The sequence below is a fragment of the Prunus mume genome, linkage group LG3 (genome assembly GCF_029339155.1).
Source record: "Prunus mume cultivar Tortuosa linkage group LG3, ASM2933915v1, whole genome shotgun sequence".
Taxonomy (NCBI): domain Eukaryota; kingdom Viridiplantae; phylum Streptophyta; class Magnoliopsida; order Rosales; family Rosaceae; genus Prunus; species Prunus mume.
This window is the reverse complement of record NC_142700.1, coordinates 25,300,215-25,326,013: the sequence shown is the minus strand read 5'-3', so window position 1 is coordinate 25,326,013 and position 25,799 is coordinate 25,300,215. Positions and strand designations below refer to the sequence as shown.

At 37.6% G+C, this 25,799-nt stretch overlaps 5 protein-coding genes across 10 annotated transcripts; 2 read left to right on the top strand and 3 right to left on the bottom strand.

Annotated features, from left to right (window-relative positions):
* Nucleotides 1-974: 974 nt before the first annotated feature.
* LOC103327193 (DNA glycosylase superfamily protein) lies at nt 975-5,760 on the top strand. Of its 2 annotated transcripts, none has more exons than XM_089048929.1 (4): nt 975-1,374; nt 1,465-3,143; nt 4,827-5,015; nt 5,504-5,760. In XM_089048929.1, exons 1-4 carry the CDS (start codon nt 1,074-1,076, stop codon nt 5,558-5,560), a joined length of 2,226 nt encoding a protein of 741 aa, XP_088905055.1. In that variant the 5' UTR covers nt 975-1,073; the 3' UTR covers nt 5,561-5,760. The 2 variants fall into 2 exon arrangements, with proteins under 2 accessions (XP_088905055.1, XP_008227709.2); XM_008229487.2 differs by having other exon boundaries at nt 977-1,374; nt 4,827-5,023; nt 5,508-5,760.
* A 3,115-nt stretch (nt 5,761-8,875) lies between these two features.
* Nucleotides 8,876-9,460, top strand: LOC103327226 (VQ motif-containing protein 31-like). Its single transcript, XM_008229518.3, has one exon. The coding sequence runs from the start codon at nt 8,876-8,878 to the stop codon at nt 9,458-9,460; it is 585 nt and encodes a 194-aa protein (XP_008227740.2).
* Nucleotides 9,461-9,505: 45 nt separating this feature from the next.
* LOC103327194 (uncharacterized protein At5g08430) lies at nt 9,506-15,773 on the bottom strand. Of its 2 annotated transcripts, none has more exons than XM_008229488.2 (6): nt 14,667-15,773; nt 14,045-14,104; nt 12,239-12,289; nt 10,924-10,994; nt 10,476-10,753; nt 9,506-10,127 (listed from the first exon to the last, which is right to left on the bottom strand). In XM_008229488.2, exons 1-6 carry the CDS (start codon nt 15,546-15,548, stop codon nt 9,706-9,708), a joined length of 1,764 nt encoding a protein of 587 aa, XP_008227710.2. In that variant the 5' UTR covers nt 15,549-15,773; the 3' UTR covers nt 9,506-9,705. The 2 variants fall into 2 exon arrangements, with proteins under 2 accessions (XP_008227710.2, XP_008227711.2); XM_008229489.3 differs by having other exon boundaries at nt 9,506-10,124.
* A 1,902-nt stretch (nt 15,774-17,675) lies between these two features.
* Nucleotides 17,676-19,712, bottom strand: LOC103327195 (dolichyl-diphosphooligosaccharide--protein glycosyltransferase subunit DAD1). The gene is made up of 5 exons (XM_008229490.3): nt 19,516-19,712; nt 19,380-19,427; nt 18,280-18,367; nt 18,144-18,187; nt 17,676-17,937 (listed from the first exon to the last, which is right to left on the bottom strand). Exons 1-5 carry the CDS (start codon nt 19,609-19,611, stop codon nt 17,854-17,856), a joined length of 360 nt encoding a protein of 119 aa, XP_008227712.1. The 5' UTR covers nt 19,612-19,712; the 3' UTR covers nt 17,676-17,853.
* A 407-nt stretch (nt 19,713-20,119) lies between these two features.
* LOC103327196 (pyruvate kinase, cytosolic isozyme) lies at nt 20,120-24,349 on the bottom strand. 4 transcript variants are annotated; one of them, XM_008229491.2, is made up of 4 exons: nt 24,020-24,349; nt 22,089-22,431; nt 21,415-21,876; nt 20,120-21,179 (listed from the first exon to the last, which is right to left on the bottom strand). In XM_008229491.2, the coding sequence occupies exons 2-4, from the start codon at nt 22,344-22,346 to the stop codon at nt 20,367-20,369; spliced, it is 1,533 nt and encodes a 510-aa protein (XP_008227713.2). In that variant the 5' UTR covers nt 22,347-22,431; nt 24,020-24,349; the 3' UTR covers nt 20,120-20,366. The 4 variants fall into 4 exon arrangements, with proteins under 4 accessions (XP_008227713.2, XP_088905030.1, XP_088905031.1 ...); XM_089048904.1 differs by having other exon boundaries at nt 22,089-22,425; nt 24,020-24,298; XM_089048905.1 differs by lacking the exon at nt 24,020-24,349 and adding an exon at nt 22,938-23,082.
* Between the last annotated feature and the right edge of the window lie 1,450 nt (nt 24,350-25,799).

The following is a 25,799-nucleotide window of genomic DNA, read 5'->3' as shown; positions in this document are numbered from 1 at the left end:
AAAGATTTACATAAAGATTCACATGAGATGTCCTATAGGGCTCGTCAATGGGCCGGGCCAGGCCGAGCTTTAAAGAGGAGAGAGAAAATATTAGGCCGGGCCGGGTTTTTTTAGAAAATTCAAAGCCCAAGCTCGACCCATGAGCTGGGCTTGAAAAAGCCCATTGGGCCGGGACTAAACGGGCCTACTTCATTAAAAAAAAATTATAAACTTAATCACAAGGGCATTTTAGTCCAAATTTGAGATTAAACTCACTTAATTCTAATATTTTCACATCAAACCAAATTCATAAAACACTCAATAAAGTCACACAACTTAAAAAGATTTTTCACAAAAATTATAAAACCAAGTATTATTTTTGAGATTATTACATAATTAGTTTGTAATACGTTTTAAGAAATAATTTAAAAAAATAATAAGTATCAAACAAATATTTTTTTTAAATGATGGTATGAATAAATATGCAAATATTTGGTGATGTGTTCAAGAAAAACATGATTATATTTGGCGGTACAATTATGTTTTGTGATATGATTATATTTGGTGATGTGATATGTTGTTCGTCTTATTTATATTATTATTATATATATATATATAATTGTTGAATTAATAATTGACATAAATTAATGTTCTAATCATCCAATTATAAACTAGGAATGAGTAAAGAAAAGTAAATGAAATGAAACAAATTATATATGTGATTTAGGTGCTAAAATCCTAAACTTAAACTCTTATTTATACATAATTATATATGTAACTAATGGCAGGTGGGCTTTCTTAAACTTAATCGAGGGCTGGGTCAAACAAGCCAATTTAAAATGGGTTTTGGCTTTTTCAATGGGCCGGGCGGGCTCCCATTGGCCCATGAGCCTGCGGGCCAAATGACGAGGCCTATGTTCATATATGGCACCTTCATAATTTCGCAGAATTCTTTATCCAGTTTTGTGGGCCCAAGTAGAATGAGTAAAGTGCGACAAGTCTGGGCCTTAGGAGCTTTTTTACTTGAGGAACCGCTGTGCAAGTGCAACAGTGAATGCGAGGAGGAGCGAGGAAAGTAGAAAGGAAGTGGGAAAATGGTGGAAGGCGAGAGGGAAAAGAAGAAGAAGAAGAAGAAAAGGCAGCCTCAGCGTCAGCCATTAGAGGAAGAAGATAACGAGCCTAAGCATAAGAAGAAGAAAAAAAGGGAGGGTTTCTATGTCAATTTCTCCAGAAGTGAAACCCAAACCCATGAAGAAGAAGAAGAAAATAAAAAGGGTAAGAGCGAGGGAAAGAATAAGAGAAGACGAAAAGTCAATGCCATACGCGTTGGCGAGCGGCTGGTTTCTCCTTATTTTCACAATCAAGGAGGAGGAGGAGGAGTAGATGGAGAAAAAGGTAAGACCTCTACTAAAATTATTAATTCAGACAGTTGTGATGTACTAGTAGTTGTTGAGACTGAAACAATTTGTTATGAAAATAAAACAGAGAAAAAGAAGAGGAAGAAAAAGGAACAAGAAGGCAACTACAATGTGGATTTAGATGAGGCCAATGCCAATGCCAGCGCCAACCATAAAAGAAGAAGAAGAAGAAGAAAAGTTCCGAAATGCAATGATGGCCAACGGGTGGTTTCACCCTATTTTCAGAATCAAGGAGGAGATGGAGAAAAGGGTAAGATATTCCCAACCTCTGCCACCAATTCAGGCATTATTGTTAATGTAGTAGCTCAAACTGAAAAGGCTTCTTATGAAAACAAACCCAAGACAAAGAAGAAAAAGGAAAAACGAAATTGCAATGTGGGTTTACTTGAGGCCAATGCCAATGTTAATTCCGACCACAAAAGAAGAAGAAAAGCCCCTATTTGCATTGGACAGCGAGTGGTTTCTCCCTATTTTCAGAATCAAGGGGGAGATGGAAAAAAGGGTAAGATGTTTGCGACCTACCTTAATGTAGTAGCTGAAATTGAAAAGGTTTCTGGTGAAAATAAAACCAAGGAAAAGGAACAAGTAAATTTCAATGACGTTTGTGATGGTATCAGCATAAAGAAGAAGAGGAGAAGGGTAACACGACATGATAAGGATGACAGTAGTTGCAGAAATGCTCTGGAGCCCGAGCCCGAGCCCGAGGAGATTACAGAGTTCCTGCCAACCTCTCCGGAAGCCATTCACAAAGATGAAAGTATAGAACCTGCAGGTGTTGCCAATGAGGATGCGACTTCAGTGGAGGTATCCGGTGCTAATGGCATCGGAAAGAAGAAGAAGAAGAGGGGAAACCGTGAAACAAGCACTATGATGAATGTAGTAAATGAGAAAGAAAGGGATGTGGAAGAGAAGTCTGAGATGAATCCCCAAATAAAGGCTAATAAAAGTAATAATGGGATTTTGAAACTTGAGGATGTACTTGCACAATTTGCATACAAGGGTGGTGCTAGCGTGAACAACATACAGATTGACAAACAGAAGAAGATGGGCACACCGTTGCAAACTTATTATCAAATTAGTGGTGTGAAGAAACAAGAAGTGGAAGAAGAGAAGGAGGAGAAAAAATATCAGAAGGAAAGTGAAACAGCACCCCATTTCGCATTGAATAATATTATCAATTCTTCCATTGTAGTAAGTGAGAGTGCCAGGAACACAACTGAGGAGCATGCCACTGTGCCAAGCACCTGCAGAACCTTCAAAGAAGAAAAAGTGAGTCAGAATAGTGCAGAAAATGGAAAGGTTTCTTCCAAGAGGAGGAAAAATGAAAATCACCGAAGAATAGCACGTGTGGAAGTCCGAAAGGTTTCCCCTTACTTCCAAACATCAGGAGTGCAAGAATTGTTGGTAAATGGGGCTGATGATACAAAATCTAAGCCGCCTAAACGCTGTTCAAAAACTTGTTCCAAGTCTGTTAAGGTCTCTTCCTACTTTCAGAAAGAATCCAAAGAAGAAGATAATGTGGATGGCCACTTGTTGGAAAGTAAAAAAAGGCGTAAGAGATCTCCGGCAATTAAGACTACTCTTTCTGCTACCCAGAAGAAAGATGAAGCATACCGAAGAAGAACTCCAGATAACACATGGATTCCTCCTCGCTCAGAATATGGTCTCATGCAAGAGGATCATTTCCATGATCCTTGGAGAGTATTGGTGATTTGCATGCTCCTTAATCGGACAACGGGATTGCAGGTCTTGTTTCTTTATATAACTTTGTCACTTGATTACTTGACCATTCATAGTATTATGTCTATTAGATTTGGACTACTATAAATTGCATGATTCATAGAAGTACATATATAGAGAGAGTAGGGATTTAGTAAGTAACTACGATAAGTAGTTAAAATAAGTAACCAATCATTAACCGTTAAGTCTAGTTTTGAATCATTCTGATTGGCAAAGTAAAATATTCCCACTCAAGTCTCTTAACATTAGCCTTAGAAAGAGGTCACAATTTGTTTATTTATTTCAGAAAGAGATATTGGCTCGACTTCTGGCTATGCCATCTCGTTTAAAACATAATAGTTTGAGTAATGGTACCAAATGCCCCCCTATATCTAACTGAAGCATATATGATATAATTCTGCCGAATGATAGCCGTCACTTGTTGTAGGCAATTTGTTTAATGAGGTTTTTGAAAATGCATAATTATACATGGATTTTTAGAAGAGATAATTGTACATGCATATTTAGGACTAGTTCCACCCCTTACCCATAAGGCATTTTCTGTCTGTTCTTTGTATCTTTTAGTAGAGTTCCCTCAGCTTTATTGTTTTTGTTGGTTGTTCTCTTCATGGCTTATGAGTTATTTCCATGTCTTGCTCTAAGAAAGCACTGGAAAATGGAAAAGGAATAATTACTAGAATGACATCAAATTGAATTGACTGATCTTATTAAAATTTGGGTTGCTAGAACATTAGACGCTTTTTAACTTCTACATTGTGTGGTAATGACTATACATAGCCATTTGTGTACTAGGATTGGAAATGAGGTTTGCAAGCTGAAAGATTATAGAACTTCTCCCTATGATGTTATTGAAGTTAATTTATCTACACTTGTCCTCAGGAGGGACTGGAAGTTTATTTTAATTTCAAACAATATTTCCTTACAGATAAGGTAGAATGTATTTTCAAATTAGTATGGAAAGTATTAACTTTGGGATTATATATTGGATGATGCTTCTGGTGGAGACTGTTATTGAAAGTATGGTGCTTAGTTCTCTAGTCCAGTGACATCTAGTCCATTCCTTTGTATAATTTCATTTCCGTTAGTGAAATTTTTTTCCTCTCTAAAACCTCAGAATTCATCTCAGGCCATTGAAGTCTTTAAAATCAGAATCATAGGATTTGGAATTTTCAGACCAAAAAAAAAAAGGATTTGGAATTTATAACAGTTTATTGTTTCCAAAAAAAAAAGATGCTAACTTGTGTAAGCCTAACTGTTAGAATTTGATTCAATGTGTATGACTGCAATCTTAACTGTTAAATAGTATTTATGAAGGTGACTGTTGTTATGTTTTATCAAATAATCCTGTTTACTTGCTTTTCAAAAAAATAAAAATAAAATCCTGTTTTCTATTGCTAACTGTGCAGTCTAGGTTCTCACATTAGTACAGTATAGCTACATTATACCTATATGTAAATTACACTGAAAATTACTAATCTAAGTTATGCTTTTTCGTTTATGATTTAATATAATGGGTCCACGGTTTTGTTTCATGGCATCCTTGATCTGGTGTTGGACTGTAGATTGGAAAAAAAAAAAAAAAATTTAAAATGTGATCTTGACTTTTAAGACTCATTTCAAAGTGATGAAAGATATGAATACTTTTCCCTACTGTTCCTATGGATTTATTGTTTAATGGATTATATGCAGGCAAGAAGAGTTATATCAGATCTCTTCACTTTGTGTCCCAATGCAAAGGCTGCTACTGAGGCTGCCACAGAGGATATAGAAAAGGTTATAAAAAGTCTTGGTCTACAAAAGAAGAGGGCAGCGATGATACAGCGTTTGTCTCAGGAGTATTTGGAGGAAAGCTGGAGCTATGTAACTGAGTTGCATGGTGTTGGCAAGTAAATTGGCTAATCTAAAATCCTTTTATTTGCTTATATATTCTTGTTCTTTCTATTTGTTCCTTTTCCTCCTGTTTATTGTGGCAATACTTAAGAATCCTAAGCCTATGTCTGGTTTCTCTGGAGTTTTGGAGGATGAGTACATGGTTCCCGAATGTATATGTCAAAATAAAATCATGACCTGCCTAGCCTGGATAAAGCGGTTGCTTTCAGCAATCCAACCATTCATGATGAAATTCATGTTTTCAGGGATCGCACTGCCTTATTTTGGGGGATAAAAAATGGTACAATTTTGATGGCATGATGTGACACAACGTGAAACGTTAATTTTCTCTTTAATGGTTGAGATTTTGCAGAGTCCAGACTAGGGTTCCCCCCAAACTCCAGAGAAGCCAATTGACCTCCCTCCCCATCCAATTGCATGCAAGTTATACAACTTGATCTTGATGCAAGCAAGCTGAATTTTCCTGTTTATTTGAGCTAGGTATGCAGCTGATGCATATGCAATATTTTGCACTGGAAAATGGGAACGAGTGAAGCCTACAGACCACATGCTAAATTATTACTGGGAATTTCTCGGCAGAATTGTTCCTCCAGTGTAAGAGGCAGTTTGGCGAGACTTTGTCGTTGAAGACTTTAATGTGTACAGGTGTCTTTTAGACGTTTTTCTTTATTACTCATATGTACTAAATTGATCTTTTTTGGCATATTGAATTCAATTGCACTTTTAGTTGGAATGATACAGTTCAATAGCTTCAAATTAATAGTTGTATCTAATTACACGTTTTTTTACGTACTCAAATAAAATAAAAGGGATAAATTTAGAGTTTTTCTATTTAAACCTTATACTTTTCTTTATTCATCTTCAATACTTAAATCATTAAGCTATTAAGTTTTATTATTGTGTAAAAAGACAAAAAAATCATCCAACTTAATACTTAATCTTAGTACATCTACACACATACCCGATCACTTGGAAGAAGTCAAATTCAATTTGAGTTTTATGGGTGGCTAGTATGGCAGTTATCCTCACACTCATGGACTGAATCTAACTCGTCTCTCCCTTCTCTTGAAAAAAAAAACAAAAAGTCAATTTGAGTTTCTTCATTTTTGATGAATTGGCTTAAATATATTGAAGAGTATGTGAAAGAGGGGCGGAGCCACACTGGGACCAGTGTGGTCCCAGTCCCCACTCAAGTTTTTTTTATATTTTAAAAGTAATATATTGTTATGTATTTCTATATATATATATATATATATTTTCAAATACTTTAATTTATTTGAAGTATTACTCCATTTATCCTTGTACTTTAATTTATTTTTATATTACTCCATTTACTTAAGTTTACAATGTAAATAAGGAAGTACCCCCTATTTGGATTCAAATAAAAATAGAAAATCAAATTCCCACCAAATCAAAATATGAAAAATCGGTTTTAGTGTAAAATACGATTTAGGCTAAAAATGATGGCTCATTAAGTCAATATATATTTCATACTAAAATCCCATAAAATCAAGTTTTCTTATATGATGTGTAAGGAATAAAAGCCGCCAAAAATTATCTTGAGAAAATGATTATTCCGAAAAACTATTTTTCATACTTAGTTAATATTTTTATATAAAATATTTTTTTCATGTGCATGAAGGGACCTAAGGTTTTTTTTTAATTTATAAAATTTTGATTTTTTTTTTTTTTTATTGGGTTTAATGGGGGAAAAAGCGTTAAAGATATTTGCTAAATCGCTACTTTTTGTCTATCTCCATCGACTCCAAAGAGGGCGTCGACTGAAACTTTTCTCACCTTAGGGTTTTCTCTCTTTCATTTATCTAGAATTAAACTTTAATTAGTTTTGACACAGTGATACATTAGTTTACTATTATGAATCAAACAATAATAATATCCTTCATTTAGTGATGAAATGTACCATATAACGATTTTCGTAATTAATCAGCATTCAATCAAGAAATTTTGTCTTGATACTTAAATAAAATCATACTTGTTGTGATTGTTCAATTTGTGTTGCAAGAAAACATAGGGTTCATGTTTTAGTTTAACTAAAATTAGTGAAAGACTAACACTTATTAGATTTATGCCAACAATTAGGATCATCAATTGACATTCATTGGATCAATTCAGAACGAATTCAAGTGGACATGGAACATTGAAGAAAAATCGGTCTTTTAGATCCTAATTTCGCCTAAATTTATAAATTTTACGAACTTTTGTAACTTCTCTAAATCGGTCTTTAAAAATTTAAAAATGCTAACCAGCCAAGCATGGTGCATGTGATGATTTTCAACTGACGTTGCCCTATAACTGGTTATCGAGTTTATCAAAATTAAATGCGTTTATATTACATTACATACGACAAATGTAAGACAATTCATTGTCTTAACCACGAATTGTGGTCTTCTAATCATGTGAGAACTCGAGGTTTGCATGTTCAGGAAGTATACTCAGACTTATCGGATTATCTCTATATAAAAGCTATCCTAATTGTAATACAAGAGATAATCAAATTCCTAATTCTACATGGATTGAAACAACCTAAATCTAATGCAATTAGAACACTCGACTGCTCCTTGATGGGCAAGGCATTCGAGTGATGCATATATATAGGGGTCCCTTCTCTAGCAACAATACACACTAAAACAGTTCTCACCCCATCTAGAGAAATAGCATTGCAATGTTGCATAGAGAAGAAGATCCTCTACAGTCAATATGTATGATCAAGGTTAGTGTTGAGTTATGAAAGTTTAGTACAAATTAACAAAGAATTCCCACTAAAGAAATATTGTAAAGAACATTACTCAAAAAGATTGAAATTGGAGTGGAACTAGGATAAATCGATTTTGATGCCAAATAACTTTTTTTTTTTTTGCCAAAGTTGCCAAATAAATTGGCACTCTCCTATTATATATAATATACAAAAAAATTCCTATGCGGACATTCAGACGTTATTATCATGTGGATGTTATGCATTTTTTATTATCCCTCCCTGCTTTCTAGCTTGTTTACAATAACATCCACACAATAATAATGTGCAGACATCCGAATAAGAGAATTATTGTATATATAAATATATATGTAAATTATACAAGTTATGTTTGGGGAGAGGCGGATAAAGGAGAATTGAAGACAACATCGAATCCTCACACCATTGAAAACGACCATTATTTTTTTATTATTTTATTTTTTTCCGACAATGGGTATTTTTGAGTCAATACTATGTTTTAGCAAGGAAATTAGAAGTAGTTGTAGTGTTTACCACCACACCACGACCTTAGCTTAGCATTTGTAATGTAAATTTCTGTACATAAAAAAGAAATTGTTTTTGATAAGTAATAAAACAAAAATAGAAAATGGAACTAACAACCGACCATGATTTGGTCAGAAATTGAAATTGGAAAGTAGCTGGTCTGATGCAAGAAGTCAAGTCCAAAAGTCAAACGTGTCAGAGTCATTGGCGGTAAAAGATAAATGGCAATTTTGCTAAAAGTACAATTGTCATGTGGTTGTCCCTCCCCAAAATGGGTAATTATGAAAACAAATGTTGTAACAAAGCAGAGGCAATTCTGGTAGTTTTGTTTGCCCTCACTGGCTTCTCACTGTACGACAGGAAACCATTCCTTCATTTTCAATCCTACCTACCTAAGCGCTAAACTAAACTAACCTAACCTCTTCTTAACTAATTTCTGTCCACCTTATTTACTAATTTAGGTCTTCCTATCTCCCTAAACCCCAATCCTTCATTCCGATTCTCAATCCAGCAACTTTCATATTTATAAATATAGATGATCAAAGGTGGATAGGTTGAGGCAGTGGTTTGTCAACCCCAGCTCAATCCATAGATGGGCATGGAGACATCAGAATTAGGCATAACTACTTGTTGTAATAAGCTACCCTTGACTACTACATTCATCCAAACCGACACAAATACCTTCCGAGAAGTAGTGCAGCGTTTAACAGGAAGCAACAGCCCGCCATCTGATCCTGCACAACAAGCACAACTCAAGGGAACGAGCGCGGGCACGATAACGAGCACCAGCATTCCTAATAATATTACTAATAGTACTGTTAGGAAGACCAAGACATGGTCATCGACGCAGACATGCAAACTTCATGAAAGAAGGCAGTACATGAAGATGAGGCCCAAGCTTGAGATAGTGAAACCACCCACCATGACCTTTCATTCCAAGCCACCCAGTTCATCAAGTTCAAGCCCCTCAGTACCGAGCCCTTGTACAATATTCTCAAAGCTGTCTATACTGCAGCTGGAACAAGCTGAAGAAAACAAATCAACGAATACTCAAGAAGAAGAGAGAGCCATTCAAGATATGAGATTTTACTTGCATCCATCACCCTGCGGGGGCAGGCCACCTGCACTCCTTACCTTGTTCCCTCTTACATCTCCCAAATCAAGTCAAAAGGAATGATCATTTCCAACAAAAATACTTAGCCAAATGTCATCCTCTACGTCATTTCAAAATCCGCAGTATAAATTAGCATTGCATATTCAATTACCAGCACAAATCAAATTATCTGAAATCTCAAGAATTTCCAGTAAAGCAAGCTCTGAGCATTAAAATTCATCACCATGACAGCCAAGATTGTCATATCATGCATGGAAATTTTATTCGAATAATGACAGATGAACCCTGAACTAATGACTAACCAAAATCTAATCTTTTGAAACTTTATTCGGATAAGTCTGCTGAAGAATGCGTTTCAATAATACAGCTTGATTTAGGCTCTGACCTGCCTTCCAAATTTTGAAATCTGGAGGAAAGTATTCAGCATCGCTCCATGACTTTAAGGAATCAATTGAAAAGGGACCCTGTATGTTTCCCTGGGGATCTAAATAATGCCATATCAAGCTCCCCAGCTGATCACCAGGAATCTCCTTTACGTCATATCTTTCTTCATTTTCCTCATCATTACTTAAATCAATTACCTGAGATGTTATTACCAGCTTATCCACCAGTTTCTGAAATCCCTTAGTGTCTATAATTCCATGCTTTTTCCCACCATTGCTCCTGTTTACAGAGGACTCTGTCGGTTGTTCCCGCCATTCTTGCCAAGAAGCATCATGCTTGCTTGCTGCTGAAAAATAATGAACATAAGTATCAATTTTCATTTTTTTGAAATGGTATTGTTTCCTTATATCTACCAAACAACAACAACAACAACAACAACAACAACAACAATATTAATAATGATAATAATAAAATGTAATGACAAAAATAGCTAATGTGGGATTTCTTTATATTCTCAACAGGCCACCCTCACATAAAGACATGAATATTTAGGAGACGTGGGGCACGTCTAGGCAACTTGGGCCTGACATGTAGATAAATTGCCCGCTTTATTGGCCATGAGTGAGGCCCAAAATTTTATTGATGCAAAGTTCAGCATACCTGACATGAAATCATCATATTCTTAAAAACGCACCTTCAGAATCTACGCCACCTGAGGTCCGAGTTAATAGAGCTTCTTCTGCTGGTACATCACAAGTAGGAGCTGGCATATCACAAATAGGACCTTCTGAAGCACCCCTTTGGATATTTGTTGGTGAACTGTGGTTTCCTTCTTGTACTTCATCTGGAGCATCCTTCGGTGCAACTTCTAGCTCTATTTCATCTGCAATGACTTCTGGAACCTCACGCAACAATCTTGCCTGTTCATCTGGAGTCTGAAGCAATTGCCTTCTCTCCAAGTACTCAAACAACGTAAAATATCAACCAAGTTAAGGATCCAGTGAGCAATTTCTTTCACTTCTGTTATAAAATATGAATCATATTGCCTCATTGTGAGCTAAAAGTTGATTGGGCAATACTTCTGCAAATCAGGCAACATATTAAAGCATGGCATATAAGCTGTAGATATTTTGAAAGGATATTCTCGGCGCCATCCCTTTTCATTGGCTTGATCAATTAGTTTCTGTAACAAAGCAAGTTCTCGCACGAGCCACTGAAACAAATCCACCACAAGATGGAGAAAATGTCACACAATCAACCTCCACTTACATCACAGACATCAGAGAAAGTCCGTAGTTTGGGTGAGAAGTGGTAGCCCCACAAGGGAGACGCCAATATAAATAAATAAAAGTTAATCAATTTTTTGTTTAGAATTTAGTCCCTGATGATAAGGAATCAGCAGAACTGCAAAATATGGTTAGAGAGCTAATATATGCAGAATATGCTATATGTTTGCAGAGGGAAAAGAAGGATATCCCTTGGATCATGATTTATTTTGGGAATTTAGTCCCTGATGATAAGGAATCAGCAGAACTGCAAAATATGGTTAGAGAGCTAATATATGCAGAATATGCTATATGTTTGCAGAGGGAAAAGAAGGATATCCCTTGGATCATGATTTATTTTGGACATTACATCACAACACCTATAGGATATGTAGAGAAAATAGGGAAATAATGAGATGCCTTAATCCTAACCCTACAAAGCGTTTAAATAGAATACAACTCTCATCACAATATGAAACTAAATAACAACCAAATCACTTAATTCACAAAACTAGACCGCTCCCTTAAACAAACCAGGCAAACAAACATTCTGACCTACTTTGAATCATATTTATCACAAACCAGACCCTCTCGCATAAGTCAACCACCTCCCCACGCCCAACATGTCCTTCTATTTCTCTTCTTCCAAACTACGCAACAAATAGCCGTCACAGCACACCTCCCCAAGACCACAACCCTGTTGCCCCCAAAAAAATTAAGCTTCCACATAATGATGTATTACATGAAACAAGAGTAACCCAGCTAAAATTAAACGCCCTTAGCCAGAATGACAGTGCAACTAATGACTAAGCAAATGATGCATGCCTTCAGCACCACATCTAAACACAGCACACAAACAGGGAGAACGTCAAAAAGATCACCTCCTTTGAGCCATATCACAAAGGTTCATTCTCACATGAGCAGTTATCCAAGGTAACACCCGTACCATAGGTGATCCTTTACTTGCGATAAACTTTTATTCTCCAACACTACCCCTCAAGCAACAGCAAAGATGTAAAAAACATTTTGGCATGGCATGCATATTATCGATAAACATCTCTTCCTTTTGGGTTCAGTACACACGAACAATATAAAAACTCAGCCCCTATTTGAAAAAATACACAAACTTGCAAAACACTCTGACAAAAATTCTTCTGTTGACATGAAAATTTATGTATAGTTGAATACTTACATGCTTTGTTATATCCTCGTGCAACATCTGGACCTTTTCTTGAAGCTCCACCTGTCAAAAGTTTAACAAACAGATTAAAAAGATGAAGGGTAAAATATTAGAACATATGTAGCTGACCATAAAGAGAAAAGAAAAAGACTATTATGCACATAGATCTGATAATCAATAGCATGGCAAAGAGAATAAAAACTCCACACCAAAGACAACCAAAATTACAAGGTTCAACAAGTTGACTACGTTCATAGAGGAGAGAATCCACAAATAAGCAGTAATAATTATAAAGGTGTTAACCTCTTTAACAGTTATCTGAAAAGTTTGCCATGAAGGAAGCCCCCACAAGGTGTAACTGAGTAAGAGGCTCACCTGTTACCTCTGCCCTCTAGAGAGGAAGGCCCTAAGGCAGTATAAATTAGTATCCCTTAATATATCGAACATAAGACAACACATGATGGCTTTTGCTTAGTAAGTATTATATCAAGCAATGAATTCCGTTGCTTCATGGTACCCACTTGCACCCTTTTGGTGGACTACGCCCAAGTCCAAGGTAATTCTTGAGTATATTTGTTAGGACTAGCTTAGCAAACATAGCAGTAAATTTGTTATCTGTTTAGTTTTATTTGGTTAGTTGGGGAGGCGGGCATCTATTGGTTTCTGTTGTTGTGATCCTGATGGTTTTCTTGTCCATATTATTTTGTAATTTCTTTTTGCTCTAACAAAATTGTTGTTTCCTATTATATCCAATTACCAATGAAATGGTTGGCCAAGCAAATAACCTTCTTCCCATTTTGATAGGTTAATAAGCATTAGTATAAGAATGCCCGGCCACCATTACCTGAGTTGTATACAAGAGGGCAATGGTATATAGCCAAAAACAGAATCCAACAAAGTGAGATAATAACAGGTATCCTAATTCACCACTCAAACAACCACCTTAACATATTGGACATCACTTCCACAATGGAATGTTCTACCCTTCAAAATCTATTATGTTCCTTTCTAGTCACAAGGACCAGAAAGGTACAACTTATCCCGCAAAAACTCTGTTGTAGAAAATATTAAACATTAGACAATCTCCAACACACAGAACTTTAGCAAAAGCACCTACTACTAAGATTCTCAATCAGAGTTTGCATCCATCTAAATTCCAACCTCACCTAAAACCAAAAGTTATCCAATTTTAACGTTCTTAAAAGGTATTCCAAAATAACTACCTTAACCGCATTCAATACTTTTTTCCAAACTTTTACATGTACTGGCTACCAAGGGCCATCCAAAGTAGACGAGATAAACAAGACCAGTTCACGCCACTAGATACATGAGAAATTCAACCACACTATTATATGGAACCAAAGGCATGCTGCCCAACTCATTGTCTGAATTCGGGAATATCTTTGGTGAGAATTTAGAAGAACAAAATCCAGAATATAAGTACATTTAACCATAACTGGTTTCCATGCTATTATGCAACTAACACCCATTCAACCAGGGCATATGTGTTTGGGCATCGATAGACGGTAATCATGCGGCACTAAACCATTTATTTTGAAACCTTAAACAAACTAAGTCCTTGCTTTCACCTCAAGACCTCTGTTGTGTAAGAAAAAGCTTCTTGATGGTTATATAGAGTAGATTAGTAGTTAATAAACATGTGAAAGGAGGCAAAGTTCCATAAGTTTCGCGTATGACGTGGTAACATTCTTTTTTCTATGTTTCCAAAACACTACCTACTTTTGGCATAGGAAACATGATTTGTATCGAAGCCAAAAAAGAAGAGAAATTTTACAGGGACAAGATATTAGCAGTTACCACTGTAAGACTCTTAAGCAACCCATCTTTTATTCTTTGAAGCAAATCCTCACATTCTTCCTGCAAAGCAACCAGCAGAAATGGTTAGGCAAGATAAATAAAACATGCACAATTATATTAACGAATACCAGAACCTGATGCATACTTCAAAGAAGGAATTACTGACTGAAGGCTTTTGAGGAATTTCACAAGAACAGGGTAAGAAATGCACCAACAAATGAAACATACATTAACCTCATTTTAAACAGGGAAGATTCAGCGTGTGTGACATTAGAACAATAAGCTTGGTATCAAGTATTGTATTATAGGATATATCATTTAAGGGAGGTCTTGGGCGACACAGTGTTAATTTAATCAGCACAAAGGGTTTTTTGTAGAAGGGAGGCAAATTTTCAAGATCGATTTTTCAAAAGGCTAAGGTTTTAAGACAATGTGGAGTGGTGGTGGAGTTTTATTGTGGAGAAGAAAATTTTGTTTGGCAGGCAGCATATTTATCTGAAATTATTAAAATAACCCTAATTTAGAATTGTTCCCCAAAAAAAACACCAATTGGCATTTGATGAACTAGATAGCAGCAACAGGAGTGATCCATTAAGTAGATTGATTAGATTTCGGGTTTTACCGGGGAGAAGTTATCATCGGACAGCTCGGAAATTTGGACTTGTTTTGGGACGGCGAGGCCGGAAAGCCGAAGAAGAACTCCTCTGTTGCTGCTGCTGCTGCTGCTGACATTATCATCATGAACAAGACCTGTAACTTGGAGAAGCTGGTGAGAGTTCTTCTGCGAGATGTCATTAGGGTCGGCCTTGATTCTGACAAGGCTTCCCACAACTTTAGCCTCCTCAAACAACGCTTGATTTTGTGGCTGCTGCTCCTGCTGACTGTGATGAAGAAGAAGATGCTCCACCAAAGACCTCCGCAAATACACCAGCTTTATGTTCTCGGGGATGACGGCCGCAAAACAGCTTTTGCTTTTTGGAGGACAAGCAGAATCGATTCTCTTGGGCTTTTTCTGCTTCCGCTGCCGAGATTGCGATTGAGAAATGTTGTCGTCTGCTGAGCCTAAGAAGTAATTGGAAAAGGGGTTTTCGTCGTCGTCGTCGTTTTCGTCGTTGTCGGTTGAGTCGTCTTGTTGATTTTCGGCGAAATGTTGGTGGAGCAAGTCGTAGATTTTGACTCGGGCAATGGTTTTGCGGCCGAAGAGCGAGTGGAGGGTGTCGTCGCAGACGATTCTCTTCTTCTTGGTGGGGTGCTGAAGCTTGTGTTGATTGACGTAGTCGGTGATGATGGAGGCGACGTCGTATTGCGAGATTGGATTGCTGGTGTCTCTGCCAATCGATTCCAGAAACTCAAAGAGCCGCCTGGAGCCCCACCCGGTAAACTCCACTAGTTTCTTGGACCGGACCCGTTTGATTTGTCGGAACGGAGTCGAGTTCGGATCCGGGTTCGGAGTCGTATCCGAGTTCGGAGTCGGATCCACCGTCCAACTGAATGAACAATCCATCAATCAAATCAAAACCACCTTCTTGTTCTTGTACCTTGAGCAAAAACGCTCACAGACTCGCTCACTCACTCACACATAAGTGAAGAAGAAACTGAACAATGATGACGTTTGCCAGTTAAACGCTTTTACCCTTATTCAGGCACACCTGGCTGCCCACGTCACCAACAAATCGCCACATGTCTCTTCTTTTCAGCTCCTCTTCAATTAAATGAAATAAATAAATTTGAATTTCCGAAGAACACTTTGTTTGTTTGTTTGTTTGTACAGTCAATTTGGTATCTATTTGGTACAAGTGGAATCAATCCAATAGAGGGCGGCCTCGTCGGAATCAATCTAGTCAGCTGCATGCAACCGCCTTCCTGAAAAGACCCACCTTTTTTCGGTTTTTTCTTTCCTTTATGGGATTTTTCCGACAATGTAAATGTTTTTTTTTATTATGCAAAAAGGAGAATTACAAACTAAAATCTCGCGAGGACGGAGGTCAAAAGAGGTCAAAAGAGGTCAAAAGAGAAAGCTGAGGAACAGAATGAGGGAATGTGGTTTCGATTTGAATGGGGGGAAATGTAAATTTGAATTATTTTTTTCTTTTATTAAATTTTGTTTTGTTTTAAGTTTTTTTCCCAAAAAAATTGACTTCAATTTTTTAAAGTAACTCACTGGATTGTAAAACAAATTTAATATGAACTGTGTTGGTTTCTTATCACGTATTTACATAAAATCTGAGAATACGAACAGATTTCATCTCACATCATTATTATTTCTTATTTGCTCACAATTCAAAATCTAACATGATAAGATTGCATCTCATCTTCAACCGTTGGATTGGATTCTCTTATCTCAATCTCAATCGTCAAAATCTTATCTCAAATATCATCTATGTTTATACCATATCTGACCGGCCAATTACTCTGCGACACGTGGAACATGGGACCTTCAAAGAGGGTCCACAAAGACTAGTGAAGTACTAAGGCCTGTGAATTACCATCGAGTAGGTGAGCCTTCGGCAACCTGTCCTGCCGATCCGACTGAAGAAGGCGCCTCACAAAATTATCACTTACATGGACACATGGCAACCTCTCAGGAAATGCCCAAAGTCCCACATTGATACACAACTCGAGGTGCACACACCCCAAGAGTCTATAAATAGGGGCACAAGTCCCTCAAAAAAAGGTAACAGTAACATTCGGCTAATTAGCCCTTACTCTATCAAAATCATTATTCACTCCGTTCTTAAAGCTAACTTAATCATCAGAGAGCCTTCGACTGATACCACACCAGTACCCAACGTCTTATCGTTTGCTATATGTCTAGTTGATATTCCACGTCTACCAAAGAGCTTGAAACCCGAGACTATTAGCACCACTGGTCATCGTCATCGACAACGTTAATAATTATCAAAAAATTTAAAAAACCCAAGTCTGTTAACCATCGGTAACAGACGTTGGTAATAATTAGCACGTAGCCTATTTTATTGCCTTAACTATTAGCCATCGACAATAGGATAATAAGCATCACATGCAAACACTATTATCGACGATTAAATTCGCATAATCATATGCATAAAAATAAAATAAAAACAAGTTCCTCTGTCAGGCCTTCCGACAGAGGCGACATCTCTCCCATGAAGTTCCGATTTAACTTCTGGCCTGGGTTGAAGTGCTTGAACCTATAAATGTGATACTGCTTCTTTTCATTCCTTTTATGTAAGTGATTATTAACCGTTAATTAATGCGAATCTCATAGCAAGTCTCGCATGAATCAGCAGTTCACGTTTACGCCATACACGTGGATATTATTAACTCATAATCAATGAATCTTACAGCAACAGGTAAACCCCTGCCCAGCTCAAACAGCTCCTACTGGAATGAAGGTTCAGTTATTGATTTCCATAAATTAATATAATAGTTTTAACTTTTTGTTTTCTCTTTTATACAAGAACAAATCCGTAACCTTTTGAACGCCCAAAAGCACAAAATGAGCTCTCCATATCAAAATGGTCTAGCAGATACAAGTTTACTGTAACTAAGACATGTAAAAATAGTTTACTGTATATTTTTTTTATAAAAGAAAACAAGAAAACACAATATCAAAACAGTTCCAATAAAGTATTTAAAGAAGAGATACTGATAATGTAATAAAAGATAGATTCTATTGCACTTTCATTTTTCAAATATTGTGGCTACATCAAATAAAATAAAACTACCAAGAAAAAGTTACCACATCAAATTCTTAAAACTTCTTCAGGATCATATCTTATCATCATTGTTCCAGGAAACAGTATCAATGAAGACCAAAAGATGCTAACTTATCCAAGGAAATTCATAATCACCAAGTGCAGCACCAAGTTGCAGAGAACAAAATCTGCAAAAGCCCGTTCTGGAGGTAAATCCTGCAGTTTTACAAACAAACACTGATCAGGTCGAGGATGGAAGAGGATAGGTCAAGGTGGGCAAAATAACATTACCAACATTGTCAATTCCTTAATACATGATGAACAAGGACCATCGGAAACGAAAACTGGTTTAGAGCGCACAAACTTCCCACAACTCACAATTTGTGAATCAGACAGAAGGACAAGAAACAAACAGAGTTTACCTTAAATTCTTTGTTTTCTTTGTTCACTTGAATACGGAGACAAACTGCAAAAGAAGTAATCAGTTTCCAAGTTAACCTCCTCATGTCCAATATGAGCTTTCACCCAACAAAGAAAAAAACTACATCTTCCCCTTACCAGCAAGGACTGCTGTCCCTGTACAAGAGAGTACTCCTGAGAGAAATGAGTTAAATGGGAATGATCCGACGATAGCCATGTAAACGACCTGTTCATCAACAAAGTAGATAACTAAATCAAAGATTAAAGAAACCATACCAAATTGCAACAAAGGTGGCTTCCACCATTCATGGGTTATGATTGTAGTAGTTAATGCATGATGGCATCATTGGAAATAGGTGGAAGAATATATTGAAGTGGGCTAGGAGGGGAGAAAAGAGTGGACATGGTGATCAAGAATGACAAAATTGATCCACGAATGTGAATCCGACAGGTTGGTTTCCTTCCAATAATTTATGAATGAGATTATCATATTCTCACAATTCAATTAAATGTCATATCTAAAATTATCCCTTTTGTGGATGTATAAGATGCATTTTGTTGGACTCTTTTTTTTTTTTAGGAATTATATGTAGACACCAACACTAGAACATCAAGCCTCGAACATATGTCCTTACAAGTTTTCTTCTTCATTTTTTTCTGCGGAACCTCCAAACACCAAGTAATTAATATTTCTCCCCGTTAGATTCTTCAAATCCGTTGGTATATTAAACCAAATGGAGCTTCATAAACCTCTTAAAGGCAATTTGTTGAGTCAACGCAGCTTCCATAAACCATGTATTAAAAATTATGTTAACAACATTCACCAAATAGATTCATGCACAACGGTGCCTTGTGGAATGCAAAACTATGTACATAATCAAACCGGAAGGCATACAGACTCATGATAGAAAAGACTGAGGCTCAGATAACTATACATTTATATTTAAAAAAAAGAATAAGATTTCACTGATCCTAGCTATTCATATTGATCTAACTAAATAGTAAGGAGTTCAAATGGAAAGGCAGGTCAAATTGCAAACCTATCCAAGAATCCAAGATGCTTTCCCTTCTCCCCCTTTGCTTTTGTTTTTTAGTTTTAAGAGTAAATCAAAATGAGGCATTTCAATTCTGCATCTTGACAATTGCCCAAATATTTTGGGCACCCAAACAGAGCAAATTAAAAAAAAAATTAAGAACATACAAAAACGGAGAAAGGAAAATTGAGATCATGGGAGTACCTGGATGAGAGCTGTGGACACAGCGAAACCAACATAGAGATCAATGATCTGCAAATTTATAAAAGAAAATGACAAAGTGGGTTAAGCATTTCTTATCCTTATTTAGTGAATTCTCAGAGAGAGAGGAGAGAGAGACCTTGAGACTGGTGGGAGTGGCAGAGTAAGCTAAGCGCAGAGAACTGAAGAGGGCAAGCGCGTCCTTGGTCGTTGACGATGTCGATGCTTTCCCCATTTTATTTCTCTTCCTCTACACTTCACTACTTGGTCGTCGTCGGCTGGTTTCTGAGTTTTAGATGGATCGAATACTTGACCACTCTGGTCAACCAGCCCTTGGTTAGGGACATTATCGTCATTTTGAATAATTGTAAAAGAATCGGGTAATTGGGTTGGGTGGCTGCTGCAGTCTTCCCCAGTCACCACCCCTACGCAACCCAACTTCTCATCTGCATGTGGCAATCAATCGTATTCATGTCCGGAGAGAGAAGTCCAAAACAAAGTCGGCTGAACTGCATCATGCATTTACCATTGACTGTTTTTCTTTTTTCTTTTTTTGATCGAAAGTTCTTGTTGAAATGAAATCTCTTGATTTTTATATGCAAATGCAAGCTTAACAAATATTATTATGTTTCTTTGATATTACAATCCATCCATCCATCCTCTTGCAGACTGACTGTTTTTCTTGCTCATAAACACTAGTGTGGCGGCATCTCCACATTTATCCAACCATGTGCTACAGACTGTTTCATGAAAACTCCATAACAGCTGATACATTTTGTGCATCATAAAGCAATACAAATACAGAGCGACCAAATATCCTCTCTCGCATGGCTTAAGGAAATGGAAAATAACTACACTTTTCAGTGCGCTGTGAAAGCTAGCTAAAACATAATAAAGTAGAGAGATACTAGAAAGAAAGCAAAGTATAAGTCCATCTCAACCACATTGTCTGCCTTACAACGCAAATGCTGGCATTCTGCATCCTCAATTTTATTTTACCACGCAGATCTTAATAACAGAGGCGACTCCAATGCGATGAAGTGCCACTACTGCATCACCGAGCTTGCACAGTCCCCTCTCTGTTGCTGACTTGAGAGCAGCTTCCAGGATCACCTCCGTGGATTCCGCATCAGTAGCTTTCGCAGATCCTTCAGCCAATAGAGGAATCAGCCCCCTGTAGATCAGGCTATGCCTTGCCGGGGTCTCATCACTGCAGCTCCAATCAAATGCGTCTGTTGTCAAAACTGGAACAACAACTGACAGGATAGGAACTGCTGGCCTGTACTTGGCCACCAATTTGGCTGTGCTCCCACCACGTGTCAACACAACAATGAGTTTGGCTCTGGCCTTGTTGGCTGTTCGGACAGCAGAGGATGCAAGACTCTCCAACGGGCTCATTGGAAGTGGTGTCGACTTTATCATCTCCTTAAAGATAGCCCCGTAATCAAGGGAAGATTCTGCCTCAATACATATTCGAGCCATGATCTTCACAGCAAGTTCCGGATAGGACCCAGCTGCACTCTCACCACTAAGCATGACACAATCAGTGCCATCAAGGACAGCATTAGCCACATCTGTGGCTTCAGCACGGGTTGGCCGCGGAGACTTGATCATTGATTCAAGCATCTGAGTGGCAGTGACCACAGGCTTCCCCACAAGATTACACTTATATATCATCATTTTCTGTGCCAGGAAGATTTTTTCAACTGGGATTTCCATTCCAAGATCACCACGGGCAACCATGAATGAATCAGTCTCACGCAATATATCATCAAAGTTGATGACTCCTTCCTGGTTCTCAACCTTTAGAAACCACAAGAAACACACATTCACTTGTTAACTAATGAAAATAATATCCAGTCTACTATCAATAAATCCATTAGTTTATTTGCTGTAAGAGAGAGAGAGAGAGAGAGAGAGAGAGAGAGAGAGAGAGCATGCAGACACAAAACAAAACACAAAAACCCAAAAAAAAAAAAGCTGCAGGTCATCTTAGTATATCAATGCCTGGATAATTAAACATTGAAATGGCACATACCTTTGACATCAATTGTATGTGCTTGGCATGGGGTCCAAGAACTTTACGGACATTAACAAGATCTGATCCCTTGCGTACAAATGAAAGAGCAATCATATCAATATTGTTGGGCACACCCCATTCCAGAATATCTTCCTTATCCTTCTCTGTCAGTGTAGGAAGATCCACGACGACACCAGGAAGATTGACATTTTTTCTCTCACCCAGCATTGCAGTGTTCTCACAGCGGCACCTAACTGTACCAGCTGCTGGATCACAAGACAATACAGTGAGGGAAATGGTACCATCTGCACATAAAATGGTATTTCCAGGCTTCAAGTCCACAGCCAGCTTCTTGTAGCTCATGGAAATCATCTCTTGGTCCCCCTTAATGTCGTAATCAATAGTAATGGTGATTTCCTGCCCTTCCTTAAGTTGAATAGATTTGCCACCATTGAGGAATCCAGTACGAATCTCAGGCCCCTACAAAAAAGAAATGGCAAATTCATGGTTAAACAATTCTAATTAGCAGTACTTCAAGCATAAGTATGACATGTTCAGAAGTAGCATTGGTGTCGAGCATAACGGGGCAGAGGATCTTGGTGTTGAGCATGACAGTGCATGAGTATGACATATTTAAGTAAGTAGCAGAAGGGAAATGTGAAAAGAAAAAAAGGGTAAGGAAAGAGACAGACCTTGGTGTCGAGCATGACGGCGCAGAGGATATGGGTGTTGTGCATGGCAGTGCGGAGATTGTTTAGGGTCTCCTGGTGGTAGTCGTGGGTCCCATGGGAGAAGTTAAAGCGGGCGACATTCATGCCAGCCCTCAGCAGCTTCTCCAACATCACCACCGACCGGGAGGATGGGCCCAACGTGCACACGATCTTTGTTTTGGGGATACGCCCATCGTTGGGCAGATCCTTCATTATTCCCCCGATGTCTATGTTCGCCATTCACTTGGATTGATTGATTGATTTCTAAGATCTTTGATAGATTTTTGGATTGGATTGGAAACTCTTTCTTTCTTTTCACCTACACCTTCAAAAAATGAGAGAGAAACTCAGTCTAGCTATCTGTTATGAAGCTAAGCTAGCAAATAAGTGATGTAGTAGTAAGTTGCACCATATTTGACTATGCTGGACAGTTCAAAGTGCAAACTAATTCTTTATTGTTGATATTAAAATTTTCATTAATTGAATATGATAACCTCTTATATGTTGTCAGTTATTACTGTACTGATAACTATGGCATTCCCAAGGTTAAGAAGGAGAGAACTTTCTATGAAAGTATGTCTTTTACTTTCGTTCAAATTTATTCAGAGTGGAATGGTGGAAAATGCTTTATGCAAGAAGGTTTAATACAGCTTCTAAAACCAACTTCTACTGGCTACAATCATTCATATGGTCATTAATTTGCATTGTATTCGGCAGATAACAGACTATTTTGTCTGTGCCTGCTATGCCAAGAATAAAAAGCAACAGATAAAATAATTTACACTACATAAATCTAAAACCCTTCGAAGAACACAACATTTCAAGTTTTACCATTGCAGCTGCTGTATGATGATTTTCAATTCTTTCTTCTCTTATCAAGAATTGATTTCAATCCGCAGCATGAAACTCTTCCCAGAAGAAAAGAGCATCGCAAAGGTTAGAGCTAATGGCAGCGATAGCACGAGTTTCACATTTTCTTTAGCGAATTGAGGATTGTTTTGGCTAAGCCACTAGTTCAAATACCTGATGACTGAAATGCCTAACTGAAGCTGGCAATTCCATGAATAATCCCAAGGCAGTTCAATGAGGGCTGTGATAATGTTATGATGATACCAATGATCATAAATATCTTAATCTCCCCAACTTATGTGAATATCATTTATAATGGAGGTGAGGGTCCAGAAATACCAACATTTATTTTCTTTAAAAAAAGTCATAAACACTAATATGTAAAACTTTAACATTTGGATGAAGATGATGAAAGAAAGAAAATGGGAAATGCAGTTTCAGTTCTTAGTATATTCCACATAATTCTACCAATCAAAAATTTGACCCTTTCGATTCGATTTTGAGATTTGATTCAGAATGGTAAAGGGATAAATATAGGCAAAGAGAATTAAATGGCTTAACCGCTCAAGAGATGATATTAAACGGACAAAAGATGGGTGCCCATGATAAAACCTGCCTTCTACCTTGACTCAATATCTCAAGAACAACACTGTTACTATTTCTTTAACAAAGACAAAATACAATTTCTCTTAAACCAATCTGAGTAGTCTGTCTTTGGGGTTTGTCCCCCCGTTTTCACCCCAAAAAAAAACATTACAATTTCTCTCAACAACCCTTACAATACAAACTCTCTTTACCCATATAGTGCTAACCCAAACCAAACAAACCCTCAACTAACCCTAGCCTAACTGATGTTTAACAAACTAACCATAGCGCCAGCTCATCAAGTCAACTTCATCAACTTAGATATGGATTCCTATCAGTCCATACCAAAGCAGTAGATAAAAAAAGATGCAAGAATCTGATACAGAGCATAAGCACAAGTCACTAATAACTTAATAAGAGTAAAGAAAAAGGCAGCATGAAGATGAAAACCAAACAGCCAGAGATCCAAGGTTTCTTACCACAAATTCGTCAACTGGGAAAAATCCAGAAGCCAAAACAAGAGAGATCTTTGAAAACTGTGGTAGTCTACAGAAACAAGGCACAAGAAGAAAGGCAGAGAACAAGTAGACCGAAAGTAGCACCGACAGTAATTTGTACGGAGTAGAGTGTGATAATTAGACAGAATATGCTTTTGGGAGTGGCAGAGAGACATGCGATAGATAAAGCTTTGAAACGCCAACAAACACCACACCACACCACCCAACCCACGTGGGCACCCACCGCATTTGTGCACCCACTCTCAGCAGCTTCCCCGCAGACGCTCGCTAGCCATGCGTCCACTTACAAACTGTTTGGGCCAAAAAATAAAAACGTGCCCATTGAAAGGTGTTTTGAAATCTTTGATAGGACTTGGGCCACTTGTTTTTACTAGAAGGGAAGTTGGGTTGAAGACAGGCCCAAGTCTCCATCAACCCAATTGGATTTTACTCTACCAGGACTATTAACCACGAGCCTAAACGACTTTACCCGGGAAAAGGCGCTTCACTCAAAAAGGAGACTCAAGTTGACTTTGACAACTGAAAAATTTCAGGTGGCGAAAGAAGAATTGAGCAACCGCATTAAATGTGATTTGAGCCATGAATATCTACTAAGCCAACTTGTCAATCCTTCTGTGGTGCATCGGGTGCACCGGTACAGCCCATGACTTGAGGTTTTTTTTAAAACAAGGAAACCTGCTGACCTGGTCAAGGTAAAAATTTGACGCTGCTAATGTGAATAGGGAACGATTTCACGTTCACGCTCACTCGACGTTTTCTTCCTCAAACTGATAATCTTTTCTGCAACTTCAAACTTCAAACTGATAATCTTTTCTTCAACTCCTCCTGCAGAAAGTTTCTTCCTCCTCTCTGCAACCTCTCTCTCTTCTTTGTCATCATTGTCAAAAACCCCCTATTCTAGGGTTTGGATTTTGGGGAAAATTTTAGGGTTAGTATTTCGGGTTGATAATAGGAATTGGAAATCAGTATTTCCAGTCACTGCGTTGGCACTCCTCTCATCTACAATCGAGCCCTTCTGAAAGCATTTGGTAATAGTTCCTTGTGAAGGTAAGTAAACACTATGTTTTATTTTATTGTTAATTGAAATTCTGTGGTGATGACTTGGGGCAAGAGGGGAAGTAGGTTTCTCACATTAATGAGATGAAGTGGGTTTTTCATTCTGAAAGTGTCGTGAGGTGAAGTGGGTATCTCACATTCATGGTTGTAATGTTCATGCAATTGCATATCTGTATATGCAATTACTAATCTCCTATATGCAAATCCAAGTCACTGAATGCAATTACAGTATCTAGTTTAGTTTTCAAATTATGCAAGTGAGGTGATTTCGTGGTAGGTAGGTAGGTTTGACTGTGTTTTTGAATATTTTGTTATGGGGAGTAAAGTGTTCCGAAAGTGTAATGTTAGGATTGGTTAAGATTTGGATTGGGATTTGAAAAGAGTAAGAATCCCGGCCCAATAGAGAAATGCATGGGTGGGTTGTGTGCATTATCTGTGCAATATTATAATCGAGGGCTGATGCACTTGCAAGTCGTGTTGTGCAATTGCATATCAGTATATGCAATTACTAAGCAACTGTGTGCAAATCCAGGTCCCCGTATTTTTATAATCAAGCAACGTGTGATGTTGTGGTGTTTACGGGGTTTAGGGGGTTTAGGGTGTATTAGGCTTTGGATTAGTATTCAAAATCTCGGCGCTAGAGACAATTGCATGACAGTGTTTTGTACTTGATTTGTGCAAGTTA

What these genes read in the sequence shown, in the direction of transcription:
- LOC103327193 (XM_008229487.2), top strand. Translation starts at nt 1,074, where the DNA reads ATGGTGGAAGGCGAGAGGGAAAAGAAGAAGAAGAAGAAGAAAAGGCAG. An exon ending in AGGAGTAGATGGAGAAAAAG is followed by an intron (nt 1,375 to 1,464) that starts GTAAGACCTCTA and finishes AAAATAAAACAG; the next exon opens with AGAAAAAGAAGAGGAAGAAA. An exon ending in ATCGGACAACGGGATTGCAG is followed by an intron (nt 3,144 to 4,826) that starts GTCTTGTTTCTT and finishes GATTATATGCAG; the next exon opens with GCAAGAAGAGTTATATCAGA.
- LOC103327194 (XM_008229488.2), bottom strand. Translation starts at nt 15,548, where the DNA reads ATGGATTGTTCATTCAGTTGGACGGTGGATCCGACTCCGAACTCGGAT. An exon ending in TGCTTAAGAGTCTTACAGTG is followed by an intron (nt 12,290 to 14,044) that starts GTAACTGCTAAT and finishes AACTTTTGACAG; the next exon opens with GTGGAGCTTCAAGAAAAGGT. An exon ending in AGGTGGCGTAGATTCTGAAG is followed by an intron (nt 10,128 to 10,475) that starts GTGCGTTTTTAA and finishes ATTATTTTTCAG; the next exon opens with CAGCAAGCAAGCATGATGCT.
- LOC103327196 (XM_008229491.2), bottom strand. Translation starts at nt 22,346, where the DNA reads ATGGCGAACATAGACATCGGGGGAATAATGAAGGATCTGCCCAACGAT. An exon ending in CCGTCATGCTCGACACCAAG is followed by an intron (nt 21,877 to 22,088) that starts GTCTGTCTCTTT and finishes TCTTTTTTGTAG; the next exon opens with GGGCCTGAGATTCGTACTGG. An exon ending in ACATACAATTGATGTCAAAG is followed by an intron (nt 21,180 to 21,414) that starts GTATGTGCCATT and finishes TGGTTTCTAAAG; the next exon opens with GTTGAGAACCAGGAAGGAGT.
- LOC103327195 (XM_008229490.3), bottom strand. Translation starts at nt 19,611, where the DNA reads ATGGGGAAAGCATCGACATCGTCAACGACCAAGGACGCGCTTGCCCTC. An exon ending in TGTCCACAGCTCTCATCCAG is followed by an intron (nt 18,368 to 19,379) that starts GTACTCCCATGA and finishes GTTGATGAACAG; the next exon opens with GTCGTTTACATGGCTATCGT. An exon ending in AAGAAAACAAAGAATTTAAG is followed by an intron (nt 17,938 to 18,143) that starts GTAAACTCTGTT and finishes GTAAAACTGCAG; the next exon opens with GATTTACCTCCAGAACGGGC.
- LOC103327226 (XM_008229518.3), top strand. Translation starts at nt 8,876, where the DNA reads ATGGGCATGGAGACATCAGAATTAGGCATAACTACTTGTTGTAATAAG.